At 40.2% G+C, this 22,099-nt stretch overlaps 2 protein-coding genes across 9 annotated transcripts in view; one reads left to right on the plus strand and one right to left on the minus strand.

Annotated features, from left to right (window-relative positions):
- MAP3K19 (mitogen-activated protein kinase kinase kinase 19) overlaps positions 1 to 20,691 on the minus strand; it is a 75,129-nt gene extending 54,438 nt beyond the window's left edge. Inside the window, exons 1-4 of one of the 3 annotated variants that reach the window (XM_025935176.2) lie at positions 20,545 to 20,691; positions 12,370 to 12,468; positions 8,005 to 8,107; positions 1,777 to 1,972 (exon numbers count right to left, since the gene is read on the minus strand). In XM_025935176.2, coding sequence (XP_025790961.2) covers positions 1,777 to 1,950 — 174 coding nt within the window. In that variant the 5' untranslated portion in view covers positions 1,951 to 1,972; positions 8,005 to 8,107; positions 12,370 to 12,468; positions 20,545 to 20,691. Of the gene's footprint in view, positions 1 to 1,776; positions 1,973 to 8,004; positions 8,108 to 12,185; positions 12,469 to 20,544 lie in introns of all 3 variants that reach the window. The other 2 variants (XM_086715192.1, XM_086715193.1) reach the window with 2 other exon arrangements.
- Positions 20,692 to 20,716: 25 nt separating this feature from the next.
- The window catches only part of RAB3GAP1 (RAB3 GTPase activating protein catalytic subunit 1), a 117,809-nt gene continuing 116,426 nt past the window's right edge, over positions 20,717 to 22,099 (plus strand). For 2 of the 6 annotated variants that reach the window (XM_025935257.2, XM_025935256.2), the window contains exons 1-2: positions 20,717 to 20,793; positions 20,894 to 20,949. In XM_025935257.2, coding sequence (XP_025791042.1) covers positions 20,776 to 20,793; positions 20,894 to 20,949 — 74 coding nt within the window. In that variant the 5' untranslated portion in view covers positions 20,717 to 20,775. Of the gene's footprint in view, positions 20,794 to 20,891; positions 20,950 to 22,099 lie in introns of those variants that run through there. The other 4 variants (XM_086715196.1, XM_086715198.1, XM_086715197.1 and 1 more) reach the window with 3 other exon arrangements.

Below are 22,099 nucleotides of genomic sequence, written 5' to 3' on the forward strand. Positions count from 1 at the left end.
GTATAGTGAACAGCCTTGGAAGATATCTCCCTCTCAAGAAAGGAGTAGCTTACTACTCCTTACTATAGGAGATTTGGGTTCCCTAAATTTAGAGTTCCTCCCCTACAATCCAACCTACTGTTTGAGCAGAGGTCATCTGGTTCTCTTCCTACCATCCTGTGGGAATCAGGACCGAGGGAAATGATACAAAACTGATAATACTCTGCCTAATGTTATTGTTATGAGTAATAAACTGCCCTTTGTCTCTGAACCAGTTTTGTTCCTTACGCCAAGGGTCTAAGAAATTGGAGCAGGCTAACCTGTTAGCTTGTAAGTATGGTAAAATCTTACATCTTTCATAGTTCTTGACATAGATCTGCAGATGAAGAGGTCTGAGAGAGGAAAGGATGTGATTAGAGGACGATGTGGGATCAGTGTTTGTTTATATGTCATCAAAAAGGAGATATCTAAGCACGTTAAGTTCTAATGGAAAGTAGCATCATTGTCGGTAATAACATAAATATGGACAGCACACATGTGTCCATCAAAGTAGGAGAGACAGATAAGTTGTGGCATAAATAGAATACTAGATATCAGTAAAAGTGAAAACCCATAACTACATGTCTCAAAATGGGTGAGTCTCAAAAACCAATAATGATCCACATATGAGTGAAAACATATGGTATCTGTCTTTTCTCTGCTTGGTTTATTTCACTTAGCATAATACCCTCCAGTTCCATCCACGTTGCTGCAAATGGCAAGATTTCATTCTTTCTCATTGCCAAGTAGTATTTCAGTGTATATACAAACCACATCTTAACAGAAGACCATGGGGGAATGGAAGGGGAAAAAAAAAGTTACAGAGAGGGAGGGAGGCAAACCATAAGAGACTCTTAAAGACCGAGAACAAACTAAGAGTAGATGGGGGGGGGGGGGTCGGGGAGAGGGGAAAGTAGGTGATGCGCATGGAGAAGGGCACTTGTTGGGATGAGCACTGGGTGTTGTATGGAAACCAATTTGACAATAAATTACATTTTAAGAAAAGAACAAATAATGAAGAGAAGGAGCAAGTTACAGAGGAACACATGTAGTATAAGTTTGTTTTTATAAAGTTCAAAAACAGGAAAAAGTACATTATGCATTATTTAGGAATATAAGCAGAGATGGCAAAACTAAGGAAATGATTACCCTAAAATTCAGGATAACGATTATGAAGGGTGGGGGACACAATTCAAGAGGAGCACATAAAGGGCTTTTGAGGCAAGGCAACTTTCTAATTTTTGGCTTGGATGGTAGGTACCTGGGTGCTACTGTCATTTTGTTTAAGTTGTATATATGTATATATATTAGCATATATGCTACGTTGTATATATATATATATATATATATATATATATATATATATATGTTGTGTACATATATATATTTGCATACATATATATTAGCATATATGCTACATTTTATAATTTGTTTAAAAAGTGTTAATAGGAAGGAGCCAGAAGAGAAAAAAAGCTAAGAATACAGTGAAAAGAGAGGCTAATTGAGATGGCCAGGCAGGGTTGAGGGTTCACACGCATTTAGACTCTCAAGAAATTACAGAGGCATCAGCCTGCTGTGTTGAGTGAAATGTGTCTTATTCATCCTAGTGTCCTCATTCTAAGCCATTTCCTATCCCCCTTGAAGCCTGTCTTCAGGCATTCTTTCATGGAGGTAAGTGATTATGCTATTCACAAACATCTCATTCTTGGAATCTTTAGCTTAGAAGATTACCCATGGGCCCAGGACATCACATGGTACCTCTGTTAGATTTTCTTCTGCTGCAGTAATGAGAGGTGTATTTCCAGTCGTTGGATGCTGAAAGTTAAGGTTTCCAAGGATGGAATGGACTTTACTAATATAGTCACAGATGAGTTCCACATCACCCCTTGAAACTACTTCCAGGAAATCATGAATCAGTTTATTTTCATTCATCTTGCTAAGTCCATAAATTTGCCTGGCAAAGAAGAGAAACAATTAAATGAGAGTCAACAAAGCATGGGTGGTTCAAATGTAACATAGTCTATCTTTAGTGTCACCTCTTTCCCTCTTTTATGTATAAAATATTGTAACAGTTTTAAAGACAATTTTGAAAAAGAGGAAAACTCAATAATCCCACCAGCCTTGGTTTTTTGCATACATTTTAAATTAGAAATAACAATTTTCACCATCACTTTGTGAGATCTGCTGTGGTATAGGAGAAGAAAGGATGGATCTACACCAGAATGGAAAGAGCATAGGCTCTGGAGCCTGAAAGAATTTGGGTTTCAATCCCTCATCCATAGATTCCCAACTGTGTAACCTTGAGCATGTGATTCAACTTCCCCAAACTTAATTTCCTCATCACTAAAATGGAAATGACAATTCCCTCTTCAAATGGTTGGTGAGGATCTGAAGTACTATATACAAAGAGTTGGCACATTCTTTGGTGAAAATTCTTGCAGGATTTTATTTTCTCTAGCATTGATTAGTAAAATCCCTGTAACTATTTTCTTTATGAAAGTCCTATTTTCCTAACAATATTATAAACTCCTCAGCAGCAGGGACATTCCATGCCTTACACTTTTGTATACTCAATGACTCTAATACAGTGTGAGTCATTGAAGAGCATGGTGGCCACTGTTCTAGATTTTCCAGGAAAGTCCTTATTTTAAACATCCCATTTTGGTTTTCCATATCATTGAATGTCTTAGACTGCAATTTTTGAAATCACCAGATTACCTTCTCCATGGAGCCTCTTGCTGCTGGAAACAGCAAAAAATCATGTATCAGACCCTATATTCCAACTTCAGCTTCCAATACCATAGTCACTGCATGTAGACACACGCTATTTCATTGAATGGGCAATTTACTTGCAATGAACTGGCATTTTGTTGAAAGCAAGAGAACAAAAAGCCCATTTCGTAGTACAACTATGTAGATAAAAGTTAACAAAAATAAGCAAGAAAATGTCTAGAATTGGCCTTTAATGTTCTAAATACACAAATGCCTTCAGAATTCATAGACCAGACTACATAGAGCTTTTTTTTTTTCAAAGAGAACATGTACTTGACTCCAGACATAGTACTATTTGATAAATTCATCCATTTGTTTAAGAGGATACTATATGTCCTTCAGTTGTTTCATTGACCTATTCACAATCAAAAATAACATAAAATAGTTAAAGCAATGGGGTGCCTGGGTGGCTCAGTTGGTTAAGCCTCCGACGTCAGCTCAGGTCATGACCTCACGATTCATGAATATGAACCCTGCATCAGGCTCTGTGCTGACAGCTCAGGGCCTGGAGCCTGCTTTGGATTCTGTGTCTCTCTCTCTCTCTGCCCCACCCCTGCTTGCACTCTGTCTCTCTCTCTCTCAAAAATAAACATTAAAAAAAATTTTTTTTAATGTAGTTAAGACAAAATGTGAGAAAAAATGCATGGTTAAGAGTCAAAGCAAGCAACAAATAATGAATCTTATGATGTCAGAGAAATTGGATGGCCACATGGCTGAAGCACTCCATGGGAAAAAAGGTATCAATAATATTTGGAGAGCTGGAGAGAAGAGAAAAAGACAGTTTTGATGAGGGAAAGGGCAGGAACAAGGCCAGTACCCAGGGTCAATGAGGAGAAAGTGGACCAGATGGGAATTTATACTACTTCTAACCAGGATGGGAAGCCCATAGAGAGTTTTAAATTTTTTTTTTTTTCAACATTTATTTATTTTTGGGACAGAGAGAGAGACAGAGCATGAATGGGGGAGGGGCAGAGAGAGAGGGAGACACAGAATCGGAAACAGGCTCCAGGCTCTGAGCCATCAGCCCAGAGCCTGACGCGGGGCTCGAACTCACGGACCGCGAGATCGTGACCTGGCTGAAGTCGGACGCTTAACCGACTGCGCCACCCAGGCGCCCCAACCCATAGAGAGTTTTAAGTAGTGTGTTGTATGGGGTGCCTGGGTGGCTTAGTCAGTTGAGCAACTGACTTCGGCTCAGGTCATGATCTCATGGTTTGTGGGTTCAAGCCCCGTATCAGGCTCTGTGCTGACAGCTCAGAGCCTGGAGCCTGCTTCACATTCTGTGTCTCCCTCTCTCTCTGCCCCTCCCCACTCATGCTCTGTCTCTCTCTGTCTCAGAAATAAACATTTTTTAAAAATGGAGTGTGTTTTAGGAACAGTGGGACTTTGGGAAGGTTATTATGATATAGAAAGGCAAAAATAAAAATTGAAAGTAAAGCTTAAAGGGTTTGTGACTGATTGACCATGAAAAATGAAAATGAGTCCAAGAGGCAGTGTTTGAGCAACTGGGGAAGACCTGATGCTGGGGGAGGGGGGCATTTGTTTTTACAGAATGATAATCGATGAGGTCAGCAACAGAGCCAGAAGGTAAATAGGATATCTTGTTTCCTTGAATCAAAGAAATGTGACCTTAATTTAGTGCAGTTTCCTAAACTAGCTTGAGCGTAAGAATTATGCTGTCCCTTTGTGATGAATAAAGATCCTCAGGTTCTTTTTGATTTAGTATGTATGGTTTGAGGCTGGAGACTCTCCGCATTCTTTGTTTTAATTTAAAAAATAATAATACACTGGTTTTATTTATTTTTTTAATAGACTCAGGTTTTTTAAAAAAATGTTTTTTACTTTTGAGAGAGAGAGACAGAGAGAGGGAACGAGCAGGGGAGGGGCAGACATATAGGGGGACAGAGGATCCAAAGCAGGCTCTATGCTGATAGCAGAGAGCCGGATGTGGGGCTCGAGCTCACAAACGGTGAGATCATGACCTGTGCGGAAGTTGGACTGAGCCACCTAGGCGCTCCTATTGATTCATTTTAAATAGACTTTATTTTTTGGAGCAGTTTTAGGTTCACAACACAATTGAGTCGAAAGGGTAGAGAGTTCCCATATACTCTTTGACACCACACATACACAGCCTCCCCATTATCAACATCCAGCACCACAATGGTCCATTTGTGACAACTGATGAACCTACACTGACATATCATTATTATGTAAAGTTCAGAATTTACTCTTAGGGCTCACTCTTGGTGCTGTACACTCTAGGACTTTGGACAAATGTATAACGATATGTATCCACCTTTATATTATTTAGAGTAGTTTCCCCTAGAAATCTTTTGTGCTCTATCTATTCAACCCCCTGCCCCGTCCCTCAACCCCTGGCAACCACTTGTTATTATTATTATTATTTTTTTTTTTTTTACCATTTCCAGGGTATACCTTTCTTTGTGCAAGCATTCAGGTGATTTCTATCATTAGACAACTTCTGGAAACATTGACCCAGTGATGAGAATCCAATCCACAATCTTTCTTGCAATTCATTTTATTTTATTATTGGTATTTAACATTACCATGTAATCCTTTTGACATAAACTTCCTAGGATAAATACCCATTCTTTCCCCCTAAATTTCTAATAGAGAATAAGCTGAAATAGAGAATCAATTCCTCAAGTCTCTCCTTACTTTTGTTCAAAGTACCATTACATGGGGGTGGGAGGGCGGGGAGGGTGGGTGATGGGTACTGAAGAGGGCATCTTTTGGGATGAGCACTGGGTGTTGTATGGAAACCAATTTGACAATAAATCTCATACATTAAAAAAACAAAGTACCATTATATAATGATAACATAATAATTACAGCAGTAATATCCAACATTTATTGAATGCTGAGTACATGCCATATGTTATTCTAAATAATTTATATATAGTTTATCTATTTTATTCCAAACAACACCATCAGGAGAGAAGGATTATTATCCATATTTTACAGATGAGGAAAACGAAGCACAGACGTTGGCAAAATGAGATATCACACGGGAGATGTGTGGGCGCTAGTGCCCAAAAAGACTTAACGCAACTGGCATTTAAAGGAACATTTGTAAAATACGCCTATTTTCATCTCCTTGTTTGGATCCTAGCTAGAAAGGTTGGGGTTAATCATACCCATTAGCAGTACTGGGCTGGGTCTAGCTTTCCTCTTGTTTTATTTTATTTTTTCTTTCTTCACTTTTGATCTTCTTTCCCGCTCCCCTGTGCCTCACAAGACCCAATCTAATGTGCACAAGAAGCCTCAGACATGCAGATATCTTTATTTTATTTTTTTTCAACGTTTATTTATTTTTTTGGGACAGAGAGAGACAGAGCATGAACGGGCGAGGGGCAGAGAGAGAGGGAGACACAGAATCGGAAAGAGGCTCCAGGCTCTGAGCCATCAGCCCAGAGCCCGACGCGGGGCTCGAACTCACAGACCGTGAGATCGTGACCTGAGCTGAAGTCGGACGCTTAACCGACTGCGCCACCCAGGCGCCCCATGCAGATATCTTTAAAGGCATATGGTGCTGTTATGTATGTGTGCATGTATTGTAATATATAGATCTTGTTGCTTACTTTTTAACTTAACGCTTTGTTTTTAAGCTTTAACTTTGTACTTACATGCACCTCTGGTTGTTTGCTTCTAATGGCTGTATAGTATGCTTCCACCATACTTTATTATCCCGTCCCTTTGTTATGGACATGGAAGTTGCCTCCAACTTCCCACTCCATAAACAGCACTGCAGAAATACACTTGTTCAGGCCATGTTATACACTGTGCAGAAGTTTCCCTCAGGTGAATGAGCCGAATATACCTAATTTCACTAAATACTGCCAGATTATTCCCCAGAATAGCTGTATCAATTTATACTCTCACTGGTAGGGCCTGCCTATTTTCTTTAAGTTCTTCTAAGGGAAGCAGACATTTGGTTGATTGCTGTCACTTAATCATCATTAACATTAGCATTGAATAAGCAGTGTACTTGGAACTTTGCTAAGGGATGAAGGATCAAATGATACACTTGAAATTAGGCCATAGATAAATTTAAAATCAGTATACATATCTGTCCCAGCAAACAGCTTCAAGCATGAATTTATGTACTTATTTTGGAAAATGCAACGGTATTTGCAATATCACAGGTAAAAGAAACACCTTCAGAAATAAAGAGTAATTAAAACGTGCCTTTCAGTAAAGCTAAAAATCAGATACTCAAATAATGACTAGGCAAGAAATATATATTTATATCACCAGTTTATTCATAAAATGGAAATAAATCCCCAAAGGAATTTCTTTCCAAAGTTATTACCCTTAGCAATGAAATGACAATAAGTGTTTAAGAGTTGTGGTTTAATTCTTTAATGTAACCTTTGAGTGAGAGCATTTCACAAGTAGTATTTACTATTTCAATAAAAAAACAAACATTAAGATTTAAACCAAACTAATATAAGGCTGTAATTTTAACTACACTGGAATTAAATTTTTTAAAAGTAGGCTCCATGACCAATGTGAGGCTTGAACCCCTGACCCTGAGTTTAAGAATTGTATGTTCTACCGACTGAGCCAGCCAGGTGCCCCTGGAATTTAAAAAATGTTTTAAAAAGAAATAAACTAGGGGCATCTAGGTGGCTCAGTTGGTTAAGTGTCTGACTTCAGCTCAGGTCATGACATCCTAGTTCATGAGTTCGAGCCCCACATCGAACCTACTTGTAAAACAAAGTATTTTATTACCCTGCTTATGTTTCATTTGACATCTTATGTAATTAAGACTTAGAGCAACAGGAATCTCCTTTCACGTTGAGAAAATATGGCTAGGACTCATATATATCATACTGAATGTTTACAAGAAGATTTATAACATGTAAAGTTATCACGTATTTAAGTGACTAAACTAAAATAAAATATTGTCCCTAGGTATATTTAAATCGAACCAAGTATTGTATACTTTTCTTCCCCTTACCAGTTTAGCTTGTGATCTAGATCGCCTAAATATTAGAAAGGATTGTCTCAATATTTGAAAAATCAAAGATAGTTTATTATGGCAACTCTAAGGATATAATTATTTGAGATTAGGACAGTTTCCTCTATCAGTTTACCTGATGTTCCTCCTCTGGGACAACCTTTGGGGAGAAAAAAATGTTGCAACATATGGCATTACCTAAAGTGGGCTGAAAAGGAGATTTGGCTTACCTATGTCGTGTTTTGCTGTGGGAGCTGATACACAGTTGAAGAAAGATGGAGAAAAACAGCAGTCCACGTCATCCTAATTTTTGGTGGCAGATTTCTGGGGCAGCTGTCAACCAACACTTCAGTGAGGGATCCATTTAAAAGCAGCATAGATATAGATATTTTTTTCTTTGATTATTTTCCTATGTTGCACAGCTCAAAGTACTTAAAAAAATAATTAAAGCTGGTTCTGTGTGCACAAACCCTTCAGTTAGCTGCAAAGAGACTGCTTAGTTTACAGGCTGTCACCCAGGCAACCATCCACTGTGCATTTAGCTTTGAGAATTGAAGGCAGGACAATCTTGTCCAGGAAGGAAAACAAGCACTGTACACACTTCAAAGCTGCCATTTAAGTGCTTAAAAGAGTTGGATGTTAGTGTGCTTCCATGGTTGGCACAACTGCCGTTATCATCTTATCCAATGAAATTTGCTCCAGGAAAACCATACCTTTGTAATTGCCATCATGTGCTAGAAGGATGCCTTTCTGAATTTGAATATAAATTGCAGCATGAGAGAAACCAACAGGTTAACCCCAAACTGGTTGCATTCTTAGAGTCATATTTGAAAAAGCACCAGTGAATGGAAATTCTTACATGAGAACATATTTCTTATCTAGAGTTGTGATATTCCCAAACAAGGTCTTCAGTTAACAGACTGCATGTTTGTCCCAGTCATAAACGCTAATAAACCCAGCTGAAAGAGACTTTAAATTCTGGACAACAAAAACACTCTCATGAGGAAGTAGACTCAGGCACTCTAAAACATAGGGTCATCTGCCATTTGTATGCTGCTAGAGTTTTTAATGCAACTTACTGGAGGATGCAGGGGGTTTTCTTCTACAGATGTACTTGTTATATGTTCAACTGAAGAGGGTGAAAAAAATACTTTACCATAATAACAGCTAACATTTATTAAATGCTTACTAGGTTAGTCCTTTACATGAATGACATCATTTAACCCCTACAACAGCGCCAAGGAGTTGATTTTATAATCACCATTATTCATCCATTTTACAGATGAGAACATTGAGGCTTAGAAGAAATTTAAGCTAATAAATGGCCGCACTAGGGCCTGAATCAAAGCAACCTGACTGCAATGTTGAAATATTCACCACTTACTATGCTAACACGCAACACCCACACCCACACTCACTCACTCACATACTCCTCAAATGAATGAACACTTCAGGGTAAAAGACCACTCAGAGATTGCTAGGTTTATGTATACTCTTCCATCACCCATTCAGCCTGGAGCACTTTAACGCTAATCCAAGCACATGCAGGTTGTTACTCTGTTTTACTTTCTATTTTTTACTTTTATTTTAGCGAGAGAAAGACAGCAGGGGGAGAGGGACAGAGGGAGAGAGAAAGAGAAAGAATCCCAAGCAAGTTCCATGCTCAGTGCAGAGCCCAGTGTAGGGCTCGATCCCATGACTTTGGGATCATGACCTGAGCTGAAATCAAGAGTCGAAAGCTCAACTGACAGAGCCACCCCAGTATCCCTCTCTATTTTACTTTCTACAAACTTCCTTGTTTCTGCTGCCAGCAGGAATGGTATTTTTTCTTAGCTTTTATGCCAAGAGGAAGTTATAAGTACCGTACTTTCTCATGTTTAGGATTTCTGCAGTGTTATCTTTGGGCTTAGGCTGGTCTGCAATCCATGAATCTTTGTGTCGGTTCCTAAAAACAGTAATCCTCCTCTTGTCTCTCATTTTGAGAAACAGTCATTCATTCAAATCATGTTTTTATCAAGAAACATGAGTTTTCAGAAACAGTGGCAAGATAAGCATGCAGACAAGGACAATCCAGTAGTCCCCCCTTATTGTCAGGGGATATGCTTCATGACTCTCAGTGGATGCCTGAAACCTCAGATTGTACCTATAATAAAGTTTAACTGTAAATTAGGCACAGTAAGAGATCAGCAACAATAATTACTAAGAAAATAAGAAAATAGAACAATTATGACATGATACTGTAATAAAAGTTATATCAACATTGTCTTTCTGTCTCTCAGAACAATTTATTGTCCTGTGCTCACCATTCTTACGATGCTGTGAGATGATCAAATGCCTATGTGATGAGATGAAGTACTTTAACAACGCAGGCATTGTGCTATAGTGTTAGGCTACTACTGACTTGCTGACAATCCATCAGAAGGAGGATATTCTGCTTCCTGAGGGTGGTTGACCTTGGGGAACTGAAACTGGGGAAAGTAAGACTGAGGACAAGGGGAGACTCCTGTATTGTATTAGGAGATAAGGCTGCCACAGAGCTATGTAGTAGGCTCCAGGGAAGCATGGAAGGGGAATGCCTAGCTTTCTGAGTTGGAAGGGCTGGGGTATATTAATTAGTTTGCTAGGCCTTCCATAACAAAATACCACAGACTTGGTGGCTTAAGCAACAGTTCTCACAGTCCTACAGCCTAAGAAATCCAAGATCAAGGTGTTGGCAGATTTGTTATCTCCTGAGGCTCCTCTCCTTGGCTTGCCGGTGGCTGATTCTTACTGTTCTCATACGGCCTTTTCTCTGTGCACAGGCAACCCTGATGTCTCTCCACATGGCCTAATCTCTTTTTTTTTTCTTTTTAATAAAAACACCAATATGATTAGATCAGGGGCCACCCTAATGGTCCCATTAACTTAATCACATCTTTGCAAGTCAACTCCAAATATAGTCACATGCTGGGGTTCTAGGGATTAGGGTTTCAGCATATAAATTTTGGGGGAACACAGTTCAGCCCATAACAGAAAGGCATAGGGAGCCTTCAGAGAATTATCTGAGCTGAATTTGAAGGACAAATAGTTCACCAGGTAAATCACAGATGGAACGATACTGCAGGATAAACTAAACAACAGCATGTCCAGGGGAAAGATAAAAGCATGAAACGTTGAAAATACTGTTTCGCGTGTGTGTGTTTGAAAAGCAGAACACACATGGCAGGGCTCGGGGGGATGGTAGGGGTGGGGTGGAGGGGAAGTGGGACTATTTCCAGCTGAACTGGGAGACAATTAAAAGATTTTATTCATGGAGAGATGTGATCATATCTGTATTTTAGGAAGATCCTCCTGACTGCAAGAATGAAAATTAATTGAAGAAGAGGTGCAGATAGAAATGATTAAAGATTATTAAAATGGGTCAGGAAAAATATGATGGTGACATAACCTAAATCAATGGCCGAAAAGATAAATGACCAAAGAAAAACAAGTGAAAGATGTGAAATTACTCTTTATAGGAGATGAATACAAATGGCCAAGAAACACTTGTAAAACTGGCTAAGCTCACCAGGGATCAGGAAAACATAAATCAAACCATGTTTTGTTTAGCATACTGACAAAAATTTAAAAGAGTTATCATAATATTAAATGTGTGAAAAAATGGCTACAATTATACACTATTAGAGGGTATGTAAATTTGTAACATTCACTTTGGACATTGCAATCTGGTGCTATCTATTACCTTAAAAAATTTGCTCATGTTTTGAGAGACAGAATGAGTAGGGGATGGACAGAGAGAGAGGTAGACACAGAATCCAAAGCAGGCTCCAGGCTCCGAGCTGCCAGCACAGAGCCCGATGCAGGGCTCAAACGCACAAACTGTGAGATCATGACCTGAGTGGAAGTCAGAGGCTTAACCGACTGAACCACCCAGGCGCCCCTTTATTACCTTTTAAAATGCACACATTCTTCAGCTTGGTATCCCCATTTCTCAGTATTCACCCTAGAGCATTGCTACAGGGTGCATTCTGACATGTGATCATAAAGATTCAGGTATAATGAAATTTTACCCTAGTTTTTTTTCAGAAAACTTTTTTTAGAAAATTTATTTTGGAAAATTTCAAACATGCAAAGTAAACAGTATAGTATAATGAGCCCCCACGTACTTGTCATCCATCTAAGGATGTTATTTTTTTAATTATTATGTTTTTGCAAGGGAGGGATGGTCAGAGGGAGGGAGGGGGAGAGAGAGAGAGAGAGAATATGAATCTCAAGCAGGCTCCATGCTCAGCACAGAGCCCAATGTGGGGTTCGATCCCACAACCCTGGGATCATGACCTGAGCCAGAATCAAGAGTCAGATGCTCAACCGACTGAGCCACCCAGGCATCCCGAAGGATGTTATTGATAGCTTTAAACAGTAGATCACTTACATGTCAAGTCACAGAAGACAAATAAAAAGTAGTACATCTATGCTTTGAATTCTGGAATGCTGTGCAGCAGATTAAAAAAGGAGGAAAGAGCTTTATAGCATGTCTTAAATGGGATCCAAGTCATATAGTTTAGTAAAAAAAAGCGGGTTGCCGAATAATGCATATACAGTAGCATGATACTTGCATGATGTGGTTGGGAGCACACGCTCAGGAGCCAGCCTGACCATTTAGTAGGCACACAGCTTGGGCAAGTTACCAATGCTCTTTCAGCCTGTTTCGTCATCTGTAAAGTAAGGGTGTATAATAAGAACATTATCTACCTCACAGGGCAATTATAAGAATGAAATGAATTAAATATGAGTAAAACACTTAGAAGAACGCCTTAGAATAAGAATAACACTTAGAATAAGACATTCTTATTTGTGCAAAAAATTGATTAAAAAGAAGGTAAGAATATATTTTTCAAATACACAAATATGTATGTAAAACATAGGAAGAGGTCTGAAAAGACTCATGCTTAACTCGTATGAGCAATTTTATCTTGAGGATATGAGAATTGAAAAGACAGTCAAGGAGGCCATTTGTTTTAAGCATATGATTTGAATTTTTTTATGATAAGACATTCTCATTACTTGTATAACACTTGAACAATTTAGATTAAAATATGATTCTTAGGTCTACCTCTGGTGACAAATAGTGATTTAAGGATCTCTTACCTGGCAGTATATTGCAGTACATAAGTGGGCCAATGCAAAGAACAGAGATATGTGGAAAATAGGAGATTATCTGCAGCAAAATGGCAGATGCAGATGAGATGGAAATTAGCCTATGTAGTTTAGTTAGAAACTAGACTGAAGTGAATGTTAAAAGGGATCCAAGCAGGGGTGCCTGGGTGGCTCAGTTGGTTAAGCGTCCAGCTCTTGATTTCAGCTCAGGTCATGATCTCACAGTTTGTGAGTTCGAGCCCCAGGTTGGGCTCTGTGCTGACTGTGGGGAGCCTGTTTGGGATTCTTTTTCTCCGTGCCCCACCCCCACCATGCGCGCGCGCGCGCGCGCGCGCGCGCGCGCGCGCTCTCTCTCTCTCTCTCATTACCTCTCAAAATAAATAACTTAAAAGGGATCTGAGCAGATCAGCAAGCAATTGAAGATACTATTAATGTAGAAGTAGTTAATGAGCCTTAGAACAAGCAGCACAATGCAAAAGAAGGTTGGGATTAGACCCAAAATCTTGCCTTTATTAATCATCTGTGGCTAAAAGAGTTCACTCTCCCTAACAAGAACGGGGTTTAATTATTTCTCTTAAAATTCTCCAGAGATTCCTTGCCTTGGTGACTGTACCTCTTTCTAGTTCAAGAAATAGTGGAGCACTTGTTTAGAATGTAAAATATTATGTGGGGCACCTGGGTGGCTTAGTTGGTAAAGAGTCTGACTTTGGCTGAGGTCATGATCTCACAGTTCATGAGTTCAAACCCCCCATCGGGCTCTCAGCACAGAGCCCCTTTTGGATCCTCCATCTCCCTCTCTCTCTGCCCTCCTCTGCTTGCACTGTTTCAAAAATAAATAAACATTAAAAGAAAAAGAGAGAATGAAAATATTGTGTGTTCTGAAAAGTCACGTGGATATTTTTCAACCACTTGATTTAAAAAAGAGCTTTAAGAAGTTGGATTAGCCATCACGCATCTCTTTCTAAACCATACTATATTTATGTCTTATCTCAGACTGTGAGCACTTCGAGGGCAGGGATTAGTCTTTGAATACCTCCGTAGGATTGACCATTGCTATGACTTGATTAATATTACTGAATGAGTGAAAACAAATGCTGTCTGAAAATTGTGCTTTAGAGATTTCTCTCTTAAGGGTTTCTTATTTTCATAGCAGGTGTTTGTCTTCCAGGTGTACCTTCTATTGTAGTTGCTGTCGCGGCACAGAGGCATCCAGGTAGATGGGGATGGTGTAGTCCCACTGCTCTTTCTCCTCTCACAATATTTGCTATCTCGCTAAGACCTAATTAAACTGTTATGCCCCCACATTTCTCTGAGGACTAAGCCAACGGTGATTTTTTTCCAGGCATCTAATCCCTTAAATTGCCTATGCGTCCAAATTCTCCCCCTGGCTATTATTGGTTAACACCTTGAAATAACTGAAAATTATGCCAGGGAGGAAATGTGCTTGCAACAGAAAAACCCTTGCCTTTGGACATATAGCAAAAGAGCTTTTAATACTGAAGAAACAAAATCTTTTCTGCCTTGTGAACCAGTGAAAATCTAATAAAAGTGTGTCTCCCCTGGGTACTTTACATCATTAGCATCCTGGTTTCACACTTTGCTTTAGCAAATAACTTATTTTAAAAGTTTCTCCAGGGAGAAGACAAGAAGCCAAAAATATCTCGGAAGAAAACTTTACCTAGCAACTCAAGAAAGCAATTTCATACAGTTTCTAAGATTTAACTTCATGTAGCAAAGTCTTTGTGATTTTTTAGTTTCTGATTTTGGTATGTACTGAAACTTCTTCATGGATAAGCAGGGAGGAAAAACAAAGTAATGCTCAAAACCACACTGAGATACTACCTCATGCCGGTCAGAGTGGCTAAAATTAACAAATCAGGAGACTATAGATGCTGGAGAGGATGTGGAGAAACAGGAACCTTCTTGCACTGTTGGTGGGAATGCAAACTGGTGCAGCCTCTCTGGAAGACAGGGTTGATGTTCCTCAAAAAATTAAAAATAGATCTACCCTATGACCCAGCAATAGCACTCCTAGGAATTTACTCAAGGGATACAGGAGTGCTGATGCATAGGGGCACTTGTACCCCAATGTTTATAGCAGCACTTTTGACAATAGCCAAATTATGGAAAGAGCCTAAATGTCCATCAACTGATGAACGGATAAAGAAGATGTGGTTTATATATACAATGGAATACTACTTGGCAATGAGAAAGAATGAAATATGGACATTTGTGGCAACATGGATGGAACTGGAGAGTATTATGCTAAGTGAAGTAAGTCAGGCAGAGAAAGACAGATACCATATGTTTTCACTCATATGTGGATCCTGAGAAACTTAACAGAGGACCATGGGAGAGGGGCAGGGGGAAAAGAAGTTACAGGGAGGGAGGCAAACCATAAGAGACTCTTAAAATACTGAGAACAAACTGAGGGTTGATGGGGGGTGGGAGGGAGGGGAAAGTGGGTGATGGGCATTGAGGAGGACACCTGCTGGGATGAGCACTGGTGTTGTATGGAAATAAATTTGATAATAAATTATATTTAATATAAAAAAAACAAAGTACTGCTTTACATGTGAGTAGCATTTTCTGGTTTTCATGGTGCATTCATTATAAATGCTACCACCACAGTCGATCACCTACTACATGCCAGGACACTGTGCTAACCATTTTACATAGAGACATAGAAAATCTTTGCCATAATCCTTTGCAATAAGAGGTCTTAGAAGTCCTATTTTACTAATGAAGGCACTGGGGTTTATAGGAGTTAAGTAATTTTCCCCAAGTCATCTACTGTAGTTAGTAAATGGCTGAACCTGGATTTGTCTGACCTTAAAACCTACAGACTTATTTCAGTTGGTGGGAATCTTAAAAAGTGAAGTGAACAAGTAACTCTCCTCCTTTGGTATGTACAAATCTTCCAGTGTCTATGTCTCTACCCATTTTTTCTTCCCTTCTTTCTCTTCTCAAAAAAAGCCAACCTAACCACATATCCTTCCTTCACTGGTATACATGCTCTGAATTCCACCTTGCTGCACATAACTCCAGGGAGTGCTACTCATGGGGTGGGGGTGGGGAGTCCCTTCTGAAGCAGGACTTCCCAAGGCAATGTAAATGGTGCCACCAGCTCTGGATTTCCTCCTCTCTCACCTTCACAGGAACTTCAACTCTCCCACCTCCCCTTCATCGTCAGTTTCTTAGATTATCATCAATACACAAACATATCTGCTCTCCTCTGCCTCAAAGACAAAGGAAAACCCCAAGAAACAATAACAATTGACCACCCTTGACCCTATCTTTCTCTTACTTGCTTTTCAGGACTCAATATTTACTGTCTTGAAACATCCTCCTCTCTTGGGTTCTGTGCCATCCTCTTTCCTTGCTTTCCTATTTCTCTAGCCATTACTTTCCTCCCTCTTTCATGGCATACGTTTCCTTTATCCATCCTCCAAATATAAAATGTTTTCAGGTCTTCAGATGAGGCTCCTTTTCTTCTCTTTCTATATTCTTCTTTAAAATTTTTTTTTAACGTTTTATTTATTTTGGAGACAGAGAGAGACAGCATGCACGGGGGAGGGGCAGAGAGAGAGGGAGACACAGAATTGGAAGCAGGCTCCAGGCTCTGAGCCATCAGCCCAGAGGCCAACGCGGGGATCGAAGTCACGGACCGCGAGATCGTGACCTGAGCTGAAGTCAGATGCTTAACCTACTGAGCCACCCAGGCGCCCCTATATTCTTTTCTTAAATCACTTCATCTGTTCTTGTGTCTTAAAATCTACCAAATTATTATCTTCATCCCCAGGTCTTGCCTCTGAGTCCTAGTCTTACACTCAGTTTTCTCCTTAACAACTCTCCTTGAGTATCTTACAAACCTGTTGCACTTCACACTTCCCAAAGCAAACACTGGTTGCCTTGCTCCATCCAGTCTCGTTCATCTCAGGAAATGGCATCATCCCGACACATTTGCTTGGGCCAGAAACCTGAAAGTTATCTTTGATTCCCTCCTTTCCCTTATGTCTACTTTTATTATTTTTAAATGTTTATTTATTTTTTATTTATTTATTTATTTTTTTAATGTTTATTTATTGTTATTATTTTTAATTTAATTTAACGTTTTTTTAAAATTTACATCCAAATTAGTTAGCATATAGTGAAACAATGATTTCAGGAGTAGATACCTTAATACCCCTTACCCATTTAGCCCATCCCCCCTCCCATAACCCCTCCAGCAACCCTCAGTTTGTTCTCCATATTTGTGTCTCTTCTGTTTTGTCCCCCTCCCTGTTTTTATTTTTGTTTCCCTTCCCTTATGTTCATCTGTTTTGTCTCTTAAAGTCTTCATGTGAGTGAAGTCATGATTTTTGTCTTTCTCTGACTAATTTTACTTAGCATAATACCCTCCAGTTCTATCCACACAGTTGCAAATGGCAAGATTTCATTCTTTTTGATTGTTGAGTAATACTCCATTGTATACATATACCACATTTTCTTTATCCATTCATCCATCAATGGACATTTGGGCTCTTTCCATATTTTGGCTATTGTTGATAGTGCTGCTGTGAACAATGGGATGCATGTGTCCCTTCAAAACAGCACACCTGTATCCCGTGGATAAATGCCTAGTAGTGTAATCCCTGGGTCGTAGGGTAGTTCTATTTTTAGTTTTTTGAGAAACCTCCATACTGTTTTCCAGAGTGGCTGCACCAGTTTGCATTGCCACCAACAGTGCAAAAGAGATCCTCTTTCTCCGCATCCTCACCAACATCTGTTGTTGCCTGAGTTGTTAATGTTAGCCATTCTGACAGGTGTGAGGTGCTATCTCATTGTGGTTTTGATTTGTATTTCCCTGATGATGAGTGACGTAGAACATCTTTTCCTGTGTCCGTTGGCCATTCGGATGTCTTCCTTGGAGAAGTGTCTATTCATGTCTTTTGCCGATTTCTTCACTGGATTATTTGTTTTTTTGGTGTTGAGTTTGGTAAGTTCTTTTTTTTTTTTTTTTTATTTATATATGAAATTTATTGTCAAATTGGTTTCCATACAACACCCAGTGCTCATCCCAAAAGGTGCCCTCCTCAATACCCATCACCCACCCTCTCCTCCCTCCCACCCCCCTCAACCCTCAGTTTGCTCTCAGTTCTCAACAGTCTCTTATGCTTTGGCTCTCTCCCACTCTAACCTCTTTTTTTTTCCTTCCCCTCCCCCACGGGTTCCTGTCAAGTTTCTCAGGATCCACATAAGAGTGAAACCATATGGTATCTGTCTTTCTCTGTATGGCTTATTTCACTTAGCATCACACTCTCCAGTTCCATCCACGTTGCTACAAAAGGCCATATTTCATTTTTTCTCATTGCCACGTAGTATTCCATAGTGTATATAAACCACAATTTCTTTATCCATTCATCAGTTGATGGACATTTAGGCTCTTTCCATAATTTGGCTATTGTTGAGAGTGCTGCTATGAACATTGGGGTACAAGTGCCCCTATGCATCAGTACTCCTGTGTCCCTTGGATAAATTCCTAACAGTGCTATTGCTGGGTCATAGGGTAGGTCTATTTTTAATTTTCTGAGGAACCTCCACACTGCTTTCCAGAGCGGCTGCACCAATTTGCATTCCCACCAACAGTGCAAGAGGGTTCCCGTTTCTCCACATCCTCTCCAGCATCTATAGTCTCCTGATTTGTTCATTTTGGCCACTCTGAATGTTTATTTATTTTTGAGAGAGGGAGAGAGAGATAGACAGAGCACAAGCATGGGAGGGGCAGAGAGGGAGACACAGAATCTGAACCAGGCTCCAGGCCCTGAGCTGTAAGCACAGAGCCTGACGCTTGGCTTGAACTCACAGACCATGAGATCATGACCTGAGCTGAAGTCGGATGCTCAACGGACTGAGCCACCCAGGCACCCCTCCCTTATCTCTACTTTTAATCCATCATCAAGTCCTGTCTATCATATCTCCAAAATGCATATCAAATAAGTCACCATGTGTGCTAACCACCCTAGTCCAAGCCTTCACACCATCATCTTTCACTGGATACTTTAATAGTCACCAGCTGTCCCTACTTCTTTTTGCAACCCTCCCCCGGTTCTGTTCATAAAGCATCTAGACTTTTGCAAAATGTAAATTGGATCATGTTGGTCTCTTGCTTAAAACATTTCAGTGACTTTCACTGTGCTTCAAATAAAGTCCATTCTTGGCCTAGAGTGCCCTATATGGTCTGGCCCATTCCTATGTCTCCAACTGCATCACCAATACTGTGCTCTAGGTGCTCACTCTTGATTCATTGGTCAGATCAGACTTTCCTACCTTCGAGCCTCTGGACATACTTAGAAGCCTTCCCTACTCCCAACCTGGTTATGATATCTTAACTATCCCTCTGCTCTCCTCCAAGATTCTTCTTGTCAAGATTACCATTGACCTTGTGTTGCTAATACTAATGCTGATATATGCAGCATCTCTTCTGCTGTGCAGCAAACTTCTGGTTTCCTTATTAGACCCTGAGTTCCTTGAGGTCAGGGACCACATCTACAAAACAACTTACTATTCTAGCACAGTGACTGGCTTATAGTTAGGTGTTTAATAAGTGCTTGTAAAATGAATGGAGGATGCAAGTTGAGACCTCTTGGGAAAGACTGCTGCAGTAGTAACTCACAATCCCTCATTGATATGGTAGGCAGAAACTAGAAGGAACATTAGAAGACAAGGGTTCAAGGTTTGGCACTAGCAATACCTATTGTTGTTAAAATTCTTCTGACCTTAGATTCCTCATCTGCCCTATCTATATCATCAAATTTCTGATATATCTAACGCTTATTTTAAGATTAAATTTTTTTATTGCTGAAGCTGAATTTCTTAGTCTTCTATCACCAATTTCCTTTTTGTAGATTGCAAAACTTAAGTGAGATTTAATCTTTTTAAATTTGTAATCATGAAAATTATCAGACCTAAAAGAAGTAGGGAGAATAGTATAAACACCCATGTACACATCATTAGCTTAAATTATTATCCACTAATATCTAATCTGGTTTTATTCCTAGCCCTACTCATTTCCCCTCCCATTATTTTCAAGCAAATCCTAGACATGGTGTCATTTCATGACATATACTTCAGTATGTATGAATTATAATTGTCAACTGCTAGCTGCCACCCCTTCTGTTCCTCAATGGCTTAAAAAGTGAAGTATTCATTGAACAGTATGTTGCTTTTCCCAGAAACCAGAAAACTAGCACAACTTTATCTCATGATTGAACCAAACTGTGTAAATTCTTTGAGGGAGGTAGAGGAGGGTGGACATTACAACACCTAGCTCTGAGCCTTGCAATCAATAAACAGATGTTTAATGAAAAATTCAATTCAACGTGGTTGAGGTTTAAAAAAAAAAATTTTTTTTAATGTTTATTTATTTTTGAGAGAGAGAGCACGAGCAGGGGAGGGACAGAGAGAGAGGGGAAGACAGAATCCCAAGCAGGCTCCAGGCTCTGGGCTGTCAGCACAGAGCCCGACGCAGGGCTCAAAACTCACTAACCTGAAATCATGACCCGAGCTGAAGTTCGACGCTTCACTGAGCCACCCAAGCGCCCCTGGAGTTTTAAATATAATTTTATCCACAGGAATCTAGGACCTTGTCTTACCTCTTTGCTTGTGTTCTTTTCCTGAATTCATTACTTTACAGGAATATTTCAAATTCAAAGCTTTTTTGTTTGTTTAATCAGATGATTGCAGCCTTTGACGACTTCCAAACAGGACTCACTACCAGGGGGCGGTGCTGCGCCGAGGCCCGGCCCCGCCCTCCTTTCCCCCCTTCCCCTGACGCCTTGCTCTTCTTCCCAGCATACCTAGCGCCCTTCGCGGCGCTCCTCAAGATGGCGGCCGACAGTGAGGTGAGGTGTTTGCTCTCTTTCTATCCCTGCCTGTAAGTTCTCTCTTCCGTGTCAGCGCCCCGGGGCTCAATCTGTTTTTCTTTCCTTCCTTTTCCCGTAGCCCGAGTCCGAGGTATTTGAGATCACGGACTTCACCACTGCCTCGGAATGGGAAAGGTGAGTGAGTCGTATCCTTGGTAATCAGTACCTTGGGCCCCGGAGTCTTCGTGCCACTTCCCCAACATAGACCACACGTGACACTAATTCTGCGGTAAAAGTAAGATCCGCGAGCCCCCAGCTCTGCGTCTCCTCTGGTTTCTAGGCAGCTGTAAGTAAGCCTCTTGCGTCTGAACAGCCCGGGCCCGCCCCCATCAGCCAAACACCTGAGATGCGGCTTTCAGAAAAAGTTTTGTTTACTCTGAGAGCACTTTCCTTAGAACGGTTGTTGCCCACCCGCAGAAACAATGTCCGTGGCTACCACGTCCGTTCCTGTTTTCATTTCCGTTTAACACATTTTGTGATCATAAGCAGTGAACTTCGCAGCTGCTTTTTCCTTCTGTGTACGTCGCATATCCATTTCTGGAGGAGACCTTCATAGTGCTGGTGGTTGTCCATCTGCTACTTTCCCACCATCTCCATCCGGTCTTTTAGAATAATCTTTTAAGACAGGCTGCAGATGGCTTTGGAACCCTTCGGTTCAAGTTGTTGCATTTCAGTGGGTCATGTGCCCAGGCTTCCTATGCTCAGCAAACCTCTCTGAACAGCTGAGAGAAATCGTTGTATCATTGAAATTAGTTGAAACCCAGCTTTGTGGAGGAGTGATAGCTTAGATGGAGAAATTTTCTGGTCGGTATCACAGAGACCCTTCTGGGTGTCCAATCAATATTTAGTTTCTTGGAACATTTTGTAATCTTTCTGGTTGGAGAGGAAATTTGTACATGTTATGTCATTAGATGACATAGTAAAATATAAAAGATCCCTGCTGGTATAATAGTTTGATTTGTGGTGCCCCCCCCCCAAAAGAAAAGTCAGTTAGACATAATCATACTGGCAAGGCTGTATTGGGTAGATATTCTGTGTCCAGAATGTTTAATATTAATGGAAAAGAACAAAATAAAACCTTTGATCTGTGTGGGTTTTTTTTTTTTTTTTGAGTTTTTTAATGTTTATTTTATTTTTGAGAGAGAGGCAAGGGGAGGGGAAGAGAGAGAGGGAGACACAGAATCCCAAGCAGGTTACAGGTTCAGAGCTGTCTGCACAGAGCTGGACAGAGCCTCGAACTCCTGAACCATGAGATCATGACCTGAGCTGAAGTTGGACCCTTAAG

The sequence above is a fragment of the Puma concolor genome, chromosome C1, assembly GCF_028749965.1.
Source record: "Puma concolor isolate L17-30 chromosome C1, mPumCon1.1.hap2, whole genome shotgun sequence".
Lineage (NCBI taxonomy): Eukaryota > Metazoa > Chordata > Mammalia > Carnivora > Felidae > Puma > Puma concolor.